The 15,865-nt window shown below is 38.3% G+C and overlaps 1 protein-coding gene across 1 annotated transcript in view; it reads right to left on the bottom strand.

The window, feature by feature from the left end:
- The window catches only part of DNAH14 (dynein axonemal heavy chain 14), a 376,162-nt gene that overhangs the window by 38,875 nt on the left and 321,422 nt on the right, over positions 1–15,865 (bottom strand). Inside the window, exons 73-75 of the mRNA XM_027564099.1 lie at positions 12,156–12,312; positions 9,793–10,003; positions 1,489–1,591 (exon numbers count right to left, since the gene is read on the bottom strand). Of these exons, the coding sequence (XP_027419900.1) occupies positions 1,489–1,591; positions 9,793–10,003; positions 12,156–12,312 (471 nt within the window). The remainder of the gene's footprint in view (positions 1–1,488; positions 1,592–9,792; positions 10,004–12,155; positions 12,313–15,865) is intronic.

Raw genomic sequence — 15,865 nt, 5'->3', positions numbered from 1 at the left:
GGACAAATAACTTGGTGTGTTACTAAAGTGCTCTGTTTTCATTGAAAATTGATTGATTTCTTACCTAGGAAAATTGAAATGAGGAGGTACAGGAGGTGAAGTGGAAAGAGAATTACTTGGAGGGCTTTTTTTTAAAGAGCATGACTGTAAGTCTAAAACCGAAAGGTCTGAAAATGTTTCTTTGCTTGCACAGTTTTCATAGACATACACACATAGACATATATATGTGTATGTGTATTTCAATTATATGGATACGTATGTAGGATATGTATAAATATGTGTAGATAAGTACTATGATATATGTGTGTGTGTGTGTGTGTACATAAACATTAAATTTCTTTTAAATTTGAATTTATTTAATTAATTTTCACTGGAGTATAGTTAATTTACAAGGTTGTTTTTGCTGTACAGCAAAGTGAATCAGTTATATATACATATATTCACACTTTTTAAGATTCTTTTCCCATATAGGTCACCACAAAGCATTGAGTAGAGTTTCCTGTGGAACGTGAGATTTCTGAGTTAAGGATCAGACTGACTGATTTATTCACAGAGCACTTAAAATGTTCCTTGAAGTTTTACCTCTGTCGCCACCTTTCATATCCCCCTCTCCTGGATGAAGATAAAATGCTGTCTTGAGTCTCAGACAAAAAGCTGCAGATTTCTCCAATCCATGTCCCACCTTCTCCAGGAGTAGGGAAGCTGGGAAGTGCCTCAGTACTGTGGGCTTGGGTAAATACACCCAGGGATCTGGGAAGAGCTGGGGGTCAGTGTGACAGAGAGAAGTTTCTTTGTTTCCCAAGAGTAAACTTGATTTATTCTCAGGCTGGATTGGGACTCTATCAGGAAACTGCCCATCCACCCCATTTCCTCTGTCTTCACACTAATTGTTAAACTCGGAAGTGTGCATGTGTCTGCATATCTGGGCATGCGTTCTGCCTGTGCCACGGTCAGTCTTCTTTGTTATTAGGACTCCATCTTTTGGTCAACTGGACACTTGTTTAACAGAATTGACGCAACTCTTAGTATTTATTTAAACTTAATGGTGGATATGAGTAGAAGTCACAAATAATTTTTAAATAGGACTTTTTAGTCAATAGTTTCAACCTGCTTTTTGCCAGATCCTTTTCAGAGAATTAATAACAAATTGTGAAAGAGTTAGGGGGGACCAGAGACAGGAAGAAGCTAGAGAAGCAAAAGGCAAGGAAGGACCCAAATTCTTTACTCTATCTTTTGGTTTATGGGAGCTGGAAGTTTAAGCATCCTTGTTTGAGAAAACAAACATTTAAACTGTCCAATCCCTTGAAAGCAGGGATCTTGTTTATACTTTTGCATCCTTCTGGTCCACAATGTTAGGCTGAGCACAGGAAAGATTTAGCATACTAGAATTAGCACTCTCTTCTTAATTCAGAATCATGAATACAAGATAATTTACATTCAAACGGTGCTTCAGAGTCAATACTAGTATCTCTTATACATTGCCCTTACCTTTAAACTCTTTTGAAGGATAGGAATTGGGAAAGAACTGTCTGATTTTGAGCTTAACCATAGCCTGAACTTAGGCTCTATTGTCACATCTGGACTATTAAATCTGTAAAAAGAAAACATTTATAAATATTTTAATGTGAAAAATTTTAATGAAATCAATATGTTCTAAGAATCACAGTTGTTTTAATGTTAAAATGGCCTTAGAAAATCACTTTAATAACTAACCATAAGAACTTCTATATGAAAAGGATTCCAAAATGGCAGTGGCTAAAAGACAAGGAAGGTCCGAGGACCAGAGTGAAGACTTCAGGCAGAACAAACAGCACTCCTGGCTAAGCCCAATTTGCATGGGGGAGGCCCAGGTGGAGGAAAAAACATATAAAAGGAGGAGCCAAAGCACTTTCTCACAGACTCTCTCTCCCGCGTGCGTGCGCTCTTTCTCTCTCTCTCTCTAAATAAAATACAGCTGTAACACTGATTTGCCTAAGAGGTATAACATGATTTGTCCAAGACTCTAGAGCTGTGACGCGCTGAGGGCTTTAATGTCCGTTGCTCCAAATCTTTGTTGTGACGAGACAAAGAACCGAGGAACATATACTCGCGTGACAGTAAGATCCATTAATTCCCATTTTGAAAAGGTAGTCTTCCCTCACTTAGGTACAAAAATGATCTAGGTTCATTGCAAAAAACTTGGGAAAAATGACAAATTAAGAACAAAATAAAAACCAGAGTTCCATTGGTCAAATCTGGCACAACTGAACATCATAATAAACATTCACAGTAACAGATTATAATCCACTAAATAAAATAGAAATCCCTGAGTCCATGCTGATGTAAGTAAACAAATGAATAAATAAATAGGGAAGAGAAAATCTCCTAATAGTAGAATTTAATTTAAAATTTACAAGAAATTATGGCGTTAGAAAGTTACCATTTGGCAAATAGTCTACTAATTATGCACCCGAAAATTATCAATGGAAGTTAATAGTAGCAGGGAAAAGTTTGAGATGCGTCTCTACAGTTGGTAGATACCACTTTAATTAAATAATAAAAATGAGAAATGTCACCAGTAGTGGGAACAGTGTGGTATTTCAGGAATACCACAGAAGTGTTGTTGAATTTTTCTTTGTACATCAGTTACTTCTTGCTATGATGTACAAAGAAAGATTCAATAACACTTCTGTGGTATTCCTGCAATACTGTATAAAGTAACTCTAACCATGAGAAAATAGCAGACAAACCCAAACTGATGGACATTTTACAGAATGACTGGCTTGTACTTTTCAGAAAATGTCCAAGTTGTAGAAGACAAAAACATACTAAGGAACTATTCTAGAACAAAGGAGAATTAAGAGACATGACAATTGAATGCAGTGTGAAATCCTGAATTGGAATCTGGACCTAACATTTTTCTCCTTTTGCAATAAAAGATATTATTGGGATAACAGGCTAGATATGACTAAGTTCTATTGATTAGATAATCAGGTAAAGAATCTGCCTGCAATGCATGAGACCTAGGTTTGATCCCTGGGTCAGGAAGATCCCCTGGAGAAGGGAACGGCTACCCACTCCAGTATTCTTGCTTGGATAGTTTGATGGACAGAGGACCTCAAGAAGACTTGAGGTCCTCAGTCCATGGGGTAACAGAGAGTCAGACTCAACTGAGCGACTAACACAGACACAGACACACACTACAGTACTTGGAGGTCAAATGGCATTGTGTCTGCCTTGACACTGAACTTAACTTTCAAAGGATTTAAAAAATGTCATACACACATACACACATATGTACATACAAAGAAATGATAGGGTAAACGAGGAAAAGAGGTTAACAGTAGAGGAGAGTTTTTGGATCATTCTTGCATTGAAGGAGGAAACAGACAGAGCTGGACTCCATCTTAGGCCAGGCTGCGAACATTAGACTACACGCATGGTACCCTCCCAATGGACTCTGAACTTTGTGCCTGGCGTCTATAGAAATGGCATACCAATGGAAAACCAGACCCCCCAGATAAAAGAGCCTCAGGACTTGTACTTGGACTCTCTGTTGCATAAAGAATATGCTAATTATCTCTGTAAGAGAACAAAGTGGTAAATTTCATTATGTTTACTGGGATATGACCACAGGCCTATTGATAAATATCCACTGTTTATCTAGTCTTTTGACACATGAATCATGGATTAACTTTGACTGTATCTCTCTTTTACCTTGTCTGGACTAGTTTCAAGGAATTTGGGGAGGTGGGTTTGAGCCAGTACACTTAGGATATATAAGGTTTTCGCAAAAACTGGTCGGGGTCCTTGGCTAAGAGGAGACTCTGCCTTGGGCCCGCCGGTGTAATAAACTGCACTCCATTATCTGCATTGTCCTTCTGAGTGAGTTTGTTTCCTGGAACGTGTGGCTACAGCAGCATTTTTTCTGCAAGTCTGAAATTATTTTAATTTAAAAAACAAACCAAGGGACTTTCCTGGTGGTTCAGTGGCTAAGACTCCACACTCCCAACATAGAGGGCCCAGGTTCGATTCTTGTGGTTGGGGAACTAGATCCGGGATGCTGCAACTAAGAGTCCACATGCCAAAGTGAAGATCTCACATGCCCCAACTAAGACCCAGTGCAGCCAAAGTAAATAAATAAGTATTAAAAAAACCCCAAAACAACAAAAGCAAAAATACACCAAACAAAACAGAGAAATAAAATCTGAACTTTGATGAAGTAAGTACTATATTTTTCATTTTTTTCCCTCTCTGATTCTCTATTTCATTTTTAAAATAAAAATATGATATATGCTATACATACATGTACTATACAGGCTACAATTTTTAGCCTTCTATTTTTCCTCCTGGCAATATATTGTGAACATATTCCTTTAATTCCTAAATTTAAGAAAACTTTTTCACATTTTCCTCTCTCTGTGTGGGCTGCTAGGGTACTAGTAATAAATATTTAAAGGCTTGATTTTATAAAGAAGTATTAATTTCCCTTGATCATCCTCTGGTTATATCAGTATCAGTTCAGTCACTTAGTCATGTTGGACTTTTTCCAAGCCCATGGACTGCAGCACGCTAAGCTTCCCTGTCCATCACCAAGTCCTGGAGCTTGCTCAAACACATGTCTATAGAGATGGTGATACCATCCAATCATCTCATCTTCTGTCGTCCCCTTCTCCTCCTACCTTCGCTCTTTCCCAGCATCAGGATCTTTTCCAATGAGTCAGTTCTTCACACCAGGTGGCCAGAGTATTGGAGCTTCAGCATCAGTTCTTCCAATGAATATTCAGGACTGATTTCCTTTAGGATGGACTGGTTGGATCTCCTTGCAGTCCAAGGGACTCTCAAGAGTCTTCTCTAACATCACAGTTTGAAAGCATCAATTCTTTAGCACTCAGCCTTCCTTATAGTCCAACTCTCACATCCATACATGACTACTGGAAAAACCATAGTTTTGACTACACAGAACTTTGTCAGCAAAGTGATGTCTCTGCTTTTTAATATGCTGTCTAGGTTGGTCATAGCTTTTCTTCCAAGGAGCAAGAGTCTCAATTTCATGGCTGCAGTCACCATTTGCAGAGATATTGGAGCCCAGGAAAATAAAAGTCTGTCACTGTTTCCATTGTTTCTCCATCCATTTGCCATGAAGTGATGGGACTGGATGCCATGATCTTTGTTCTTGGAATGTTGTTTTAAGCCAGCTGTTTCACTTTCCTCTTTCACTTTCATCAAGAGGCTCTTTAGTTCCTCTTCTCTTTCTGCCAGAAAGGTGGTGTCATCTGCATATCTGAGGTTATTGATATTTCTCCCAGTAATCTTGATTCCAGCTTGTGCTTCATCCAGCCTGGCATTTCACATCATGGCCCAGGCATTCGAGAGTGACGAGGGCGTGTCTGACGGCGAGGGCGACAGGGTCACCCTCTTCAGCTTGGCCATTCAGCTGTCACCCAGCGGGCAGGCCAATGCCAAGACTCTGACTGTGATGCTGCAGGAGCGGCTGGACGCCATCAATGAAGAGATCCGGTGGGTGATTGCGAACTCAGCTCCCCAGAAACTCGGTTTCTCTGAGGAGCTGTCTTCTCTTAGTCTGAGTGTTCCACAGTAAGAAACCTGACCTCAGGTCTGCTTCAAGAATTTTCAGTTTTGAGATTGCCCTTGATTATAGAGCTCGGTCAGCCGGGGCATTCTGTCCACGGTGTGGTGTCAGCACTCTGTGGGGGGGCGTTGTGGGGTGACCCCCTCAGCTCTGAGCCACAAGGTGGGTGAGGTGCTGAGGCGGTGTCCCCTGCGGCCCATGCACCCTCCTGTGTCCCTCAGAGCCCCCCACATTCTGGTGAAAAGCCACCTGGTGAAAGCTGGGGTTTTGGGGTTATTCTGCATATAAATTAAACAAGCAGGGTGACAGTATACAGCCTTGATGTATTCCTTTCCCTATTTGGAACCAGTCTGTTGTTCCACATCTGGTTCTAACTGTTGCTTCCTGACCTGCATACAGATTTCTCCAGAGGCAGGTCAGGTGGTCTGGTACTCCCATCTCTTTCAGAATTTTCCTGTTTGTTGTGATGCACACAGTCAAAGGCTTTGGCATAGTCAATAGAGCAGACGTAGATGTTTTTCTGGAACTCTCTTGCTTTTTCAATGATCTAACAAATGTTGACAATTTGATCTCTGGTTCCTCTGCCTTTTCTAAATCTAGCTTGAATATCTGAAAGCTCTTGTTTCACGTACTGTTGAAACGTCACTTGGAGAATTTTGAGCATTACTTTGCTAGCATGTAAGATGAGTGCAATTGTGTAGTAGTTTGAACATTCTTTGGAATTGTCATTCTCTTGGATTGGAATGAAAACTGACCTTTTCCAGTCCTGTGGCCACTGATGAGTTTTCCAAATTTGCCGGCATATTGAGTGTAGCACTTTCACAGCATCATCTTTTAGGATTTGAAATAGCTCAACTGGAATTCCATTCCTCCATTAGCTTTTTTCATAGTGATGCTTCCTAAGGCCCACTTGACTTCGCATTCTAGGATATTTGGCTTTAGGTGAATGATCACACCATTGTGGTTATCTGGGTCAGTAAGATCTTTTTTGTATAGTTCTTCTATGTATATCTTCTTAATATTTTCTGCCTCTGCTAGGTCCATACCATTTCTGTCCTTTATTGTGCCCATCTTTGCAAGAAATATGCCCTTGATAGCTCTAATTTTCTTGAAGAGATCTCTAGTCTTTCTCATTCTTTTGTTTTCCTCTATTTCTTTGCATTGATCACTGAGGAAGAATTTCTTCTCTCTCCTTGGTATTCTTTGGAACTCTTTGGAACCCATTTGGAACCCATTCAAATGGGTATATCTTTCCTTTTCTCCTTTGCCTTTTGCTTCTCTTCTTTTCTCAGCTATCTGTAAGGCCTCCTCAGGCAACTGGTTATATAGCATAGTTTTAATGATTGTCAATTACTCTTATTAAGCTTTTGAAACTGTTCTGAAGAACATTTTATTAATTAAAAAAATGATACAATACTGTCATTCTATTGCTCCTTTATGTCTTAATACACTTTTTGAATGCTGATACAATGACTGTCTGGTCCATGCTGTATCCTTAGTCTCTAGAATGATTTCTGGCAAATAGTAGGTTTCCTACAAATATTTTTTGAATTAATAATGAAAAATCTAGTAGAAATTATTGTGTCATATTTCAGAGCTTGCATCTGTTGAAATCATATAATTAAGTAATCTTCATCTTCTGATTCAAGTAATGAAACAAATGTGAAAAAGTGAAATTAGGAAATAGTTTTTAAACTGCTTAAAGAATAATAGTCTGAGAACAGAATGCATACTATTAGTAAAGGTTTTAGAAAGTTAAGCCAGACAGCTGCATTTTGGTTTCATAATTCCCTTGTGGATGCTCACAGCAGAAGAATAACGGCATGAAGAAGCAGAGACCCTCATTTAAAGGCACTTTTATCCTCTATGACCCACCTCCCAGAATATTGGAAATAAAAGCAAAAATAAACAAATGAGACCTAATTAAAATTAAAAGCTTCTGCACAACAAAAGAAACTATAAGCAAGGTGAAAAGACAGCCTTCAGAATGGGAGAAAATAATAGCAAATGAAGCAACTGACAAACAACTAATCTCAAAAATATACAAGCAACTCCTGCAGCTCAATTCCAGAAAAATAAATGACCCAATCAAAAAATGGGCCAAACAACTAAATAGACATTTCTCCAAAGAAGACATACAGATGGCTAACAAACACATGAAAAGATGCTCAACATCACTCATTATCAGAGAAATGCAAATCAAAACCACTATGAGGTACCATTTCACACCAGTCAGAATGGCTGCGATCCAAAAGTCTACAAGCAATAAATGCTGGAGAGGGTGTGGAGAAAAGGGAACCCTCTTACACTGTTGGTGGGAATGCAAACTAGTACAGCCACTATGGAGAACAGTGTGGAGATTCCTTAAAAAACTAGAAATAGAACTGCCATACGACCCAACAATCCCACTGCTGGGCATACACACTGAGGAAACCAGAAGGGAAAGAGACACGTGTATCCCAATGTTCATCGCAGCACTGTTTATAATAGTCAGGACATGGAAGCAACCTAGATGTCCATCAGCAGATGAATGGATAAGAAAGCAGTGGTACATATACACAAAGGAGTATTACTCAGCCATTAAAAAGAATACATTTGAATCAGTTCTAATGAGGTGGATGAAACTGGAGCCTATTATACAGAGTGAAGTAAGCCAGAAAGAAAAACACCAATACAGTATACTAATGCATATATATGGAATTTAGAAAGATGGTAATGACAACCCTGTATGCGAGACAGCAAAAGAGACACAGATGTATACAACAGTCTTTTGGACTCTGTGGGAGAGGGAGGGGGGGATGATTTGGGAGAATGGCATTAAAACATGTATAATATTATATAAGAAATGAATTGCCAGTCCAGGTTCAATGCAGGATACAGGAAGCTTGGGGCTGGTGCACTGGGATGACCCAGAGGGATGGTACGGGGAGGGAGGTGGGAGGGGGTTCAGGATGGGGAACACGTGTACACCCGTGGTGGATGCATGTTGATGTATGGCAAAACCAATACAACATTGTAAAGTAAAAAAAAATAATAATAAATTTAAAAAAATTAAAAAAAAAAAATAAAGGCACTTTTATACACAGTATTGGCCATACTCAGTAAAGCAGACAGAAACGCAAATCTGGTGAAAAAGCTATAGACTGCAATTTGTTAAAACATTACTAACTCAACACTTTGCTAATTCTTCAAGCAAAGTTAGAGCATTCTATTTCCAAATACTTTCACTGCAAAGAAGAAGGCTGAACCTATGGGAATTTTTGCTTGAGTCAGCAAGTACTTTGGGAGAAAATAGCCAACGGGTTGAACTAGAGTAAGTCAGAATAGGTACCAAATACAGCCTATAAAGAAAATTATCAAAAAAAATAAAAAATAAAAAAAAAAGAAAATTATCACTGAAATTATGGATGCTGTTCTTGTTGTTTCACTTGAGTCTAGCTCTTTGCACGCCTACAGACTGTAGTCTGCCAAGCTTCTCTGTCCACAGGATTCTCCAGGCAGGAATACTGGAGTGAGTTGCCATGTCCTCTTCTAGGGGATCTTCCTGACCCAGGGATCCAACCCATGACTCTTAATTCTCCTGCATTGGTGGGCAGGTTCTTTACCACTAGCACCACCTGGGAAATATGGATATGAGGTATTATATTCTGCTGTGTGGAAGCAATAGGATATTACAAACTATGCCACATGTACATTTCTATATACATGTGTATGTACAAGTGTATATCTATTGAGAGTTTGAGATGGGGAGAAAGAGAAACTGATAAACTGGATGGAAAGTAAAAATTAAAGAGGTCTTTTCTTCTAATAAAAAGTGATATATTCCTAGTGTAGCTTTCAAGTTCTTGGAGAAATAGAATCGTCATAAAATAGCCTACATTACCTCTGAGTGGCTTAACACTTTATTTTATCACTGTTTAAGCACAGTTGTACATTGCCATTTCCAGTTTTAGCTCATTGTTTTGATAATAATCTGATCTCTTATGTGTGCACGGGTGCTCAGTTGCTCGGTCACGTTTGACTTTTTGCCACCCAATGGACTGTAGCCCATCAGGCCCCTGTGAACATGGGGCAAGAATACTGGAGTGGGTTGCCTGCTCCAGGGGATCTTCCCGACTCAGGGATTGAACCCAAGGGTCCTGTAGTTCCTGCATTGGCTGGTGGATTCTTTACCACTGAGCCACCTGGGAAGCCCTTACAAATAAATGTAAAACTCTTACGATTCTACAATAGTGTAGAGCCTTGGCATAAATGATGCTGCAAGATGGCAGTTCTGGAGGAAGACCCATTGCTCTGTTTTGGTTAGGGCCTTAACAATGAGGGCTTCTGCTTTAGCTGCCTGGCCACGACCCAAAGAAATCATGGTCACATGATTGGTTGTTCCCATTAACTCTTGTGCAAATTTCAGGAGCGTATTGGTGAGGTCGATCCCTGTAAAACAACATGGAAAGATACATACTATTGTAGAGTCATTTAATCACCTCTTTAAAAATACATTCTAGCATTTATTAAGTGGCAGTGGGAAAAGGTGTACACATAATGGAAAAACTAGTCTTTTAAATCAGAAGGTAGAGCTCAAATTTTGGTTCTTCCATTTTCTTTTTTGCAAAATTAATTTTTATTGGAGTATAGTTGATTTACAGTGCTGTGTTAGTTTCTGCTGTACATCAAAGTGAGTCATATATATATATATATATCTATATACACACACACATATATGTATATGCATATACATAGCCACTCTTTTTTAGATTCTATTCCCATTTAGGTCATTACAGAGTATTGAGTAGAGTTCCCTGTGCTACACAGTAGGTTCTTTATTAGTTATCTATTTTATTATATACAGTGTGCATATGTCAAACCCCATCTAATGGGGTGACAGATGGGGTGATACTATTTACTACAGCAGTAGTAGGCTTGTGGGTTGTTTACTCCAGCACTTACTTGTCCCTTCCTCCTCTATAGCTGAACCCTGGTGTTACTCCAAATGGCCATGTGCGCAGCTAAAATGCTTCATTTTTAGCCTTTCATGCAGCTAGGTATGAGCATCTTATGTTTTGTGAAAAAGCTTTGGCAGCAAAGTTTCTAAATGTTGTGCTATCTTCCATTCTGTACAGCAGAGTGAATTACTTATACATATATAGTATATAGCCACTCTTTTTTCCCATATAGGTCCCATATAGATAATTACAGAATACTGAGTAGAGTTTCCTGTGCTATACAGTAGGTTCTTTATTAGTTATCTGTTTTATTATATGTAGTGTGTATATGTCAAGCCATGTCTAACAGGGTGACAGATGTTTGGAACATAGATGTGATGGCCACAGCCCTAGGTGCCATGTCAGGCTAAGTTTTCAAGAAATAGACAGCACTGTTATGAGTGTGTCAGGCATATAGCCAGCTGCTTTACATGGAAAAGTTTCAGATGAGAAAGCCTCTACATGGGGGCACTTTGAACAAGGCTTTTCCTAATAGAATCAAAGTTTGAAAATGGTGAGTTCTAAAGACATGTTTGATTTGAAGATAATGGAAGGCAGAAAATAAATGAAGAAAGTATTTTCCTTAGGAGAAAATATTTTGCTTAGGGTCTGTAGAGCAAAGACAAGATAAAGTAAAAAATGCATTTGAAGTCTTGAAGCACACAAGCATACAATCAACAGAGATATTTCTGATAATTTTATAACATTTTTTCACAGGTCAATGGGAATTAAAATTGTTAATAAAGCAAGGGTAATCCCAAATTTCATATCAATAATATGTGTGTTTGGGAGGTATTTTCTGCATACAAAACTAGCCCTGATAAATTTTTCCATATTCATGAATCTGGGACAACTCATTTTTCTTTGTTCTTTTACATTTTTAGTCATTCTTTTTTTTTTTAAATGTGCTATTGCTTTATTTGCTTATTTTTTTAAATTGAGATATAGTTGATGTACAATAATGATATAAATAACTTTTAGATGTATAACAGAGTGAGTCATAATTCTTAAAGGTTATAGTTCATTTATAGGTATCATAAAATACTGTTTGTACTCCCTCTGTTGTACAATATACCCTTGTAGCTTATTTATTTCACACATTGTGGTTTGTACCTCCCAATCCTGTACCCCAGCTTGGCCCTCCCCTCTTCATTATCTCCACTGGTATCCACTAGTTTGGTCTTTATATCTGTGAATCTGTTTCAAAGATTCATCCTTAATATAGTTTACAGTTTTAAGATATTTAGTGAAGTCACTCAGTCGTGTACAACTCTTTTGCGATCCCATGGACTGTAGCCTACCAGGTTCCTCCGTCCATGGGGTTTTCCAGGCAAGAGTACTGAAGTGGCTTGCCATTTCCTTCTCCAGGGGATCTTCCTGACCCAGGGACGGAACCCGGGTCTTCCACATTGCAGGCAGATGCTTTACCATCTGAGCCACCAGGGAAGCCCAATTCTTTAAGACATTTAAGAATAGGACAATTTCCCCAAATATTTAAGAATAGGGAAATATTTTAAACACAGAACACCCTGACACAGAACCTACTTCTCTACATCTTTTGAAAAACATCATCATGTCATCTTAACTGTCCACAAGTAGCTTACCATGGGAGTGAATAAGTATTAGTGGAGTCCTGGCATTGGATTCTTCATATGATTCCTTCAAACTGGTTCCAGTGCTGTGAATATATTCATTTCCTATTTTTTCAGTTATAAACCTTTCCACAGAATTCTTTAAACATTCTGGTCTAAGAATTTTTATCTAAGAAAGAAACCATGATAGATAAGTAACTTTAAAAACTACCCAAGGGAATATCCCCTGTGGTAAGAGGAAACACACTAAGAAGTATTCAGTATTTAGGTTGCCCTTCAAAAGTTTTGTGGTGTTCCTTGTGTTGGGAAAATTTGAGGGGAGTCTATGTGTGGTGGGAAAGCTCCCACCACTGCTCTTGACCATCCTATGGTCCTTCCTAGATGCCAGGGCTATCTGGTGCCTCTATCTTTCACACACTGCGATCTTACTTTGTACGTGCAAATCCAAGTTAGGGTCCCTGACTCTGCAAAAAGAGACCTTGTGCCTGGGTTTTTTTCCTCCTCTGCTGTACATATCTAGAGCAAGAAAAAACCCCACGGTATTAGAGGATGAAAATCCAGGATAGCATAGTTGGAAAAGTACCGACTCTTCCATTAATAAAATGAAAATCAATAGCACAATATTTATGTGTTTAAACAAACTGAGGACACATCTGCAGAGAAGTTTAGAGGGACTAAAAGGTTTTGCAAACAGTATACAGGTGGTAAATAGAAATTCATCTGTTGGAAGTCATTGCAAATTTCAGACATTTTCCATGAAAACTGCTTTAAACTAATCACTTATGTGCTATTTCTTTACAGAATGATCATACATTCTGTGCTTAGCATTTTCAGAGACTCCATCATTTAAGGCAAAATTAAAACTGTATGTGTCTGTCAGTCTGTGTGGAGGTACTAGATTAAACCATGGGTCATCGTCAAAAACCATCAACTATTGGCAAGTTCACATATTTAAAAGAAACCTAATATAAACTCATTATGTTGAGTTTGCTCTTTTCTGTATCCTTTGGAAAAATTAATCTCAAATTTTTAATTAATTGCAACATCTGTATTTTTAAACATGAAAATTGGCAGCACACATAGAATCTGGGGTCTAACAGCAGAGTCCCCCCAGTATTTCCAGTTACGAAAGTGTGAGAATCAACCGAGTGAAACACCATTAGGGGTGGTCCATCACTGCTAAGAATCTGTCTCCCCAACGTGATTGTCACCTTTTGTCACCATCATGCTGCTGGTTCCTTCTTTATTTTATTAATCAAGCAAATATTTATTAAATTTCTCCACTTATGTAATTTTTAACCCCAAGAAATTGGAAGGGGGGGGGTAGTGGGACAGAAAGAAAAGTTTGAAGAAATGGGTTCCATTGAAATAAATTTTATTAGCTCTTTTCTAAGAAGCTACATATAGTTCTGAAAAATTTCCCCATGTCCATATCTCCTCATTGTCATCTTTCCCCCTCTTTTCTGTCCAATGGATTATATAAATGGAAGGAACTGAATAAACTGGACAAAGTCCTTGCCCCTGTGGAGCTCCATGATATCCTTTAACTAGGCTGAGTCTTCTCCCTAGTATATTCTAAATCTCATAAGTGGCAGTCTCAATTTCTGACTCTTACAGATCAGACCCAGTTTCAAATATTTAAACTCAATTTCCCTATACATACACTTAACATTTTATCAGACCATGTCTTCTGACCCGGAGTTTGGTAAATAGGATGACTATACTCATAAAGTTGCTAGTGACAAACTAAAACCACTTGGAGCTTAATGGGGGAGAGTAATGCAGCATGGGTTTTAAAATCTAGTTCATTTTGTTGTTAAGGTAATACACACTTGTTACATGAAATTCAAATAATACTTGCTATATAACTTGTTACATAAAATTTTTTAAAAAGTATAAATTGAAATATGAAGACCCTATTTCCTAGATAACCACTATTTGTTTCTTGTTGTTCTTTATATTTTCTACATACACATGAATATCTCTCTAACCTGTTCTTTTTTCCCCACAAATGGAGTTTTTACTATACAGACTGTTAAGTAGTCTGTATTTTTCAGTTACTATAGCTTAAATACATCTTAATGTCATAATTGCATCAATAATCCACATACAGAGTAGAGGAATAAAGTTGTCAGGTGGATAACATAAACTGGAGAAGTGGGTTGGGCTGAAGAAAAATAATTCTCCTGTATAATAAAAAGTTATGCAAATATGATGTTAAATGGCAAATAGCATTCAACTTCAGTGTCGGGAAATAATTGGGAGCAGTGAAGACTATGATACACTGCTCCAAAAGGGCAGAGAGTATTGCTATGGATGACTGTGGGCCACGTATTAGCTGATCTTCTAATTTTTTAATAAATGCTGGAAATCTGGATTTTTATGTCAAATTTCTCAATTTGAAAATTTTGGCTCAAAAGAAGAAAAAACCAAACCCAAACAAAAATAAAAACAAAAAAACAAATGTATATACCGATGTTCCAGCAGCATTACTTGCAACAGCCAAAAGGTGGAAACAACCCAAGTGTTCATGGACAGATGAATAGATAAATAAAATGTGGCATATGGATACAATGCAATAGTATTCAGCTTTGAAAAAATTCTGACACATGCTACAACATGGATGAAACTTGAAGACATTATATGAAATAAGTCAGACACAAAAAGATAAATGTTGCATGATTCTACTTATATGAAGTATCTATAATAGGCATACTGTTCATGGGGTTCTTGCTGCAAGAATACTAGAGTGGTTTGCCATTCCTTTCTCCAGTGGACTATGTTTTGTCAGAACTCTTCACTATGACCTGTCTGTCTTGGGTGGCCCTGCAAGGCATGGCTCATAATTTCATAGAGTTATGCAAGCCCCTTTGCCATGACAAGACTGTGATCCAGGTCAGTATTCATTCCAATCCCAAAGAAAGGCAGTGCCAAAGAATGTTCAAACTACTGTACAATTGAACTAATTTTACATGTTAGTAAGGTTATGCTCAAAATCCTTCAAACTAGGCTTCGACTGAGAAATTCCAGATGTACAAGGTGGATTTAGAAAAGGCAGAGAAACCAGAGATCAAATTGCCAACATTTGCTGGATCATAGAGAAAGCAAGGGGATTCCAGAAAAACATCTACTGCTTCATTGACTACATTAAAGCCTTTGACTGTGTGGATCACAAAAAACTGGAAAATTCTTAAAGAGATGGGAATACCAGGCCACCTTATCTTCCTCCAGAGAACCTGTTTTCAGGTCAAGAAGCAACAGTTAGAACTGGACATGGAACAACAGACTGATTCAAAACTGGGAAAAGAGTAGGTCAAGGCTGTATATTGTCACCATGCTTATTTAACTTCCATGCAGAGTATATCATGTGAAAGCCAGGCAGGATGAATCACAAGCTGGAATCAAGATTTCTGTGGAAATACCAACAACCTAAGATATGCAGATGATGCAACTCTAATGGCAGAAAGTGAAGAGGAACTAAAGAGCTTCTTGATGAAGGTAAAAGAGGAGAGTGAAAAAGCTGGCTTAAAACTCATCATTCAAAAACTAAGATAATGGGCATCCGGTCCTATCACTTCATGGCAAATAGAAAGGGAAAAAGTGGATGAAGTGACAGATTTTCTTTCCTTGGGCTCCAAAATCACTGTAGACAGTGACTGCAGCCATGAAATTAAAAAATGTTTGCTCCTTGTAAGAAAAGCTATGGCAAACCTAGACAGCGT

Source organism: Bos indicus x Bos taurus, chromosome 16 (genome assembly GCF_003369695.1).
Source record: "Bos indicus x Bos taurus breed Angus x Brahman F1 hybrid chromosome 16, Bos_hybrid_MaternalHap_v2.0, whole genome shotgun sequence".
NCBI classification, from domain to species: Eukaryota; Metazoa; Chordata; class Mammalia; order Artiodactyla; family Bovidae; genus Bos; species Bos indicus x Bos taurus.
This window is presented reverse-complemented; position numbering and strand designations above follow the sequence as displayed.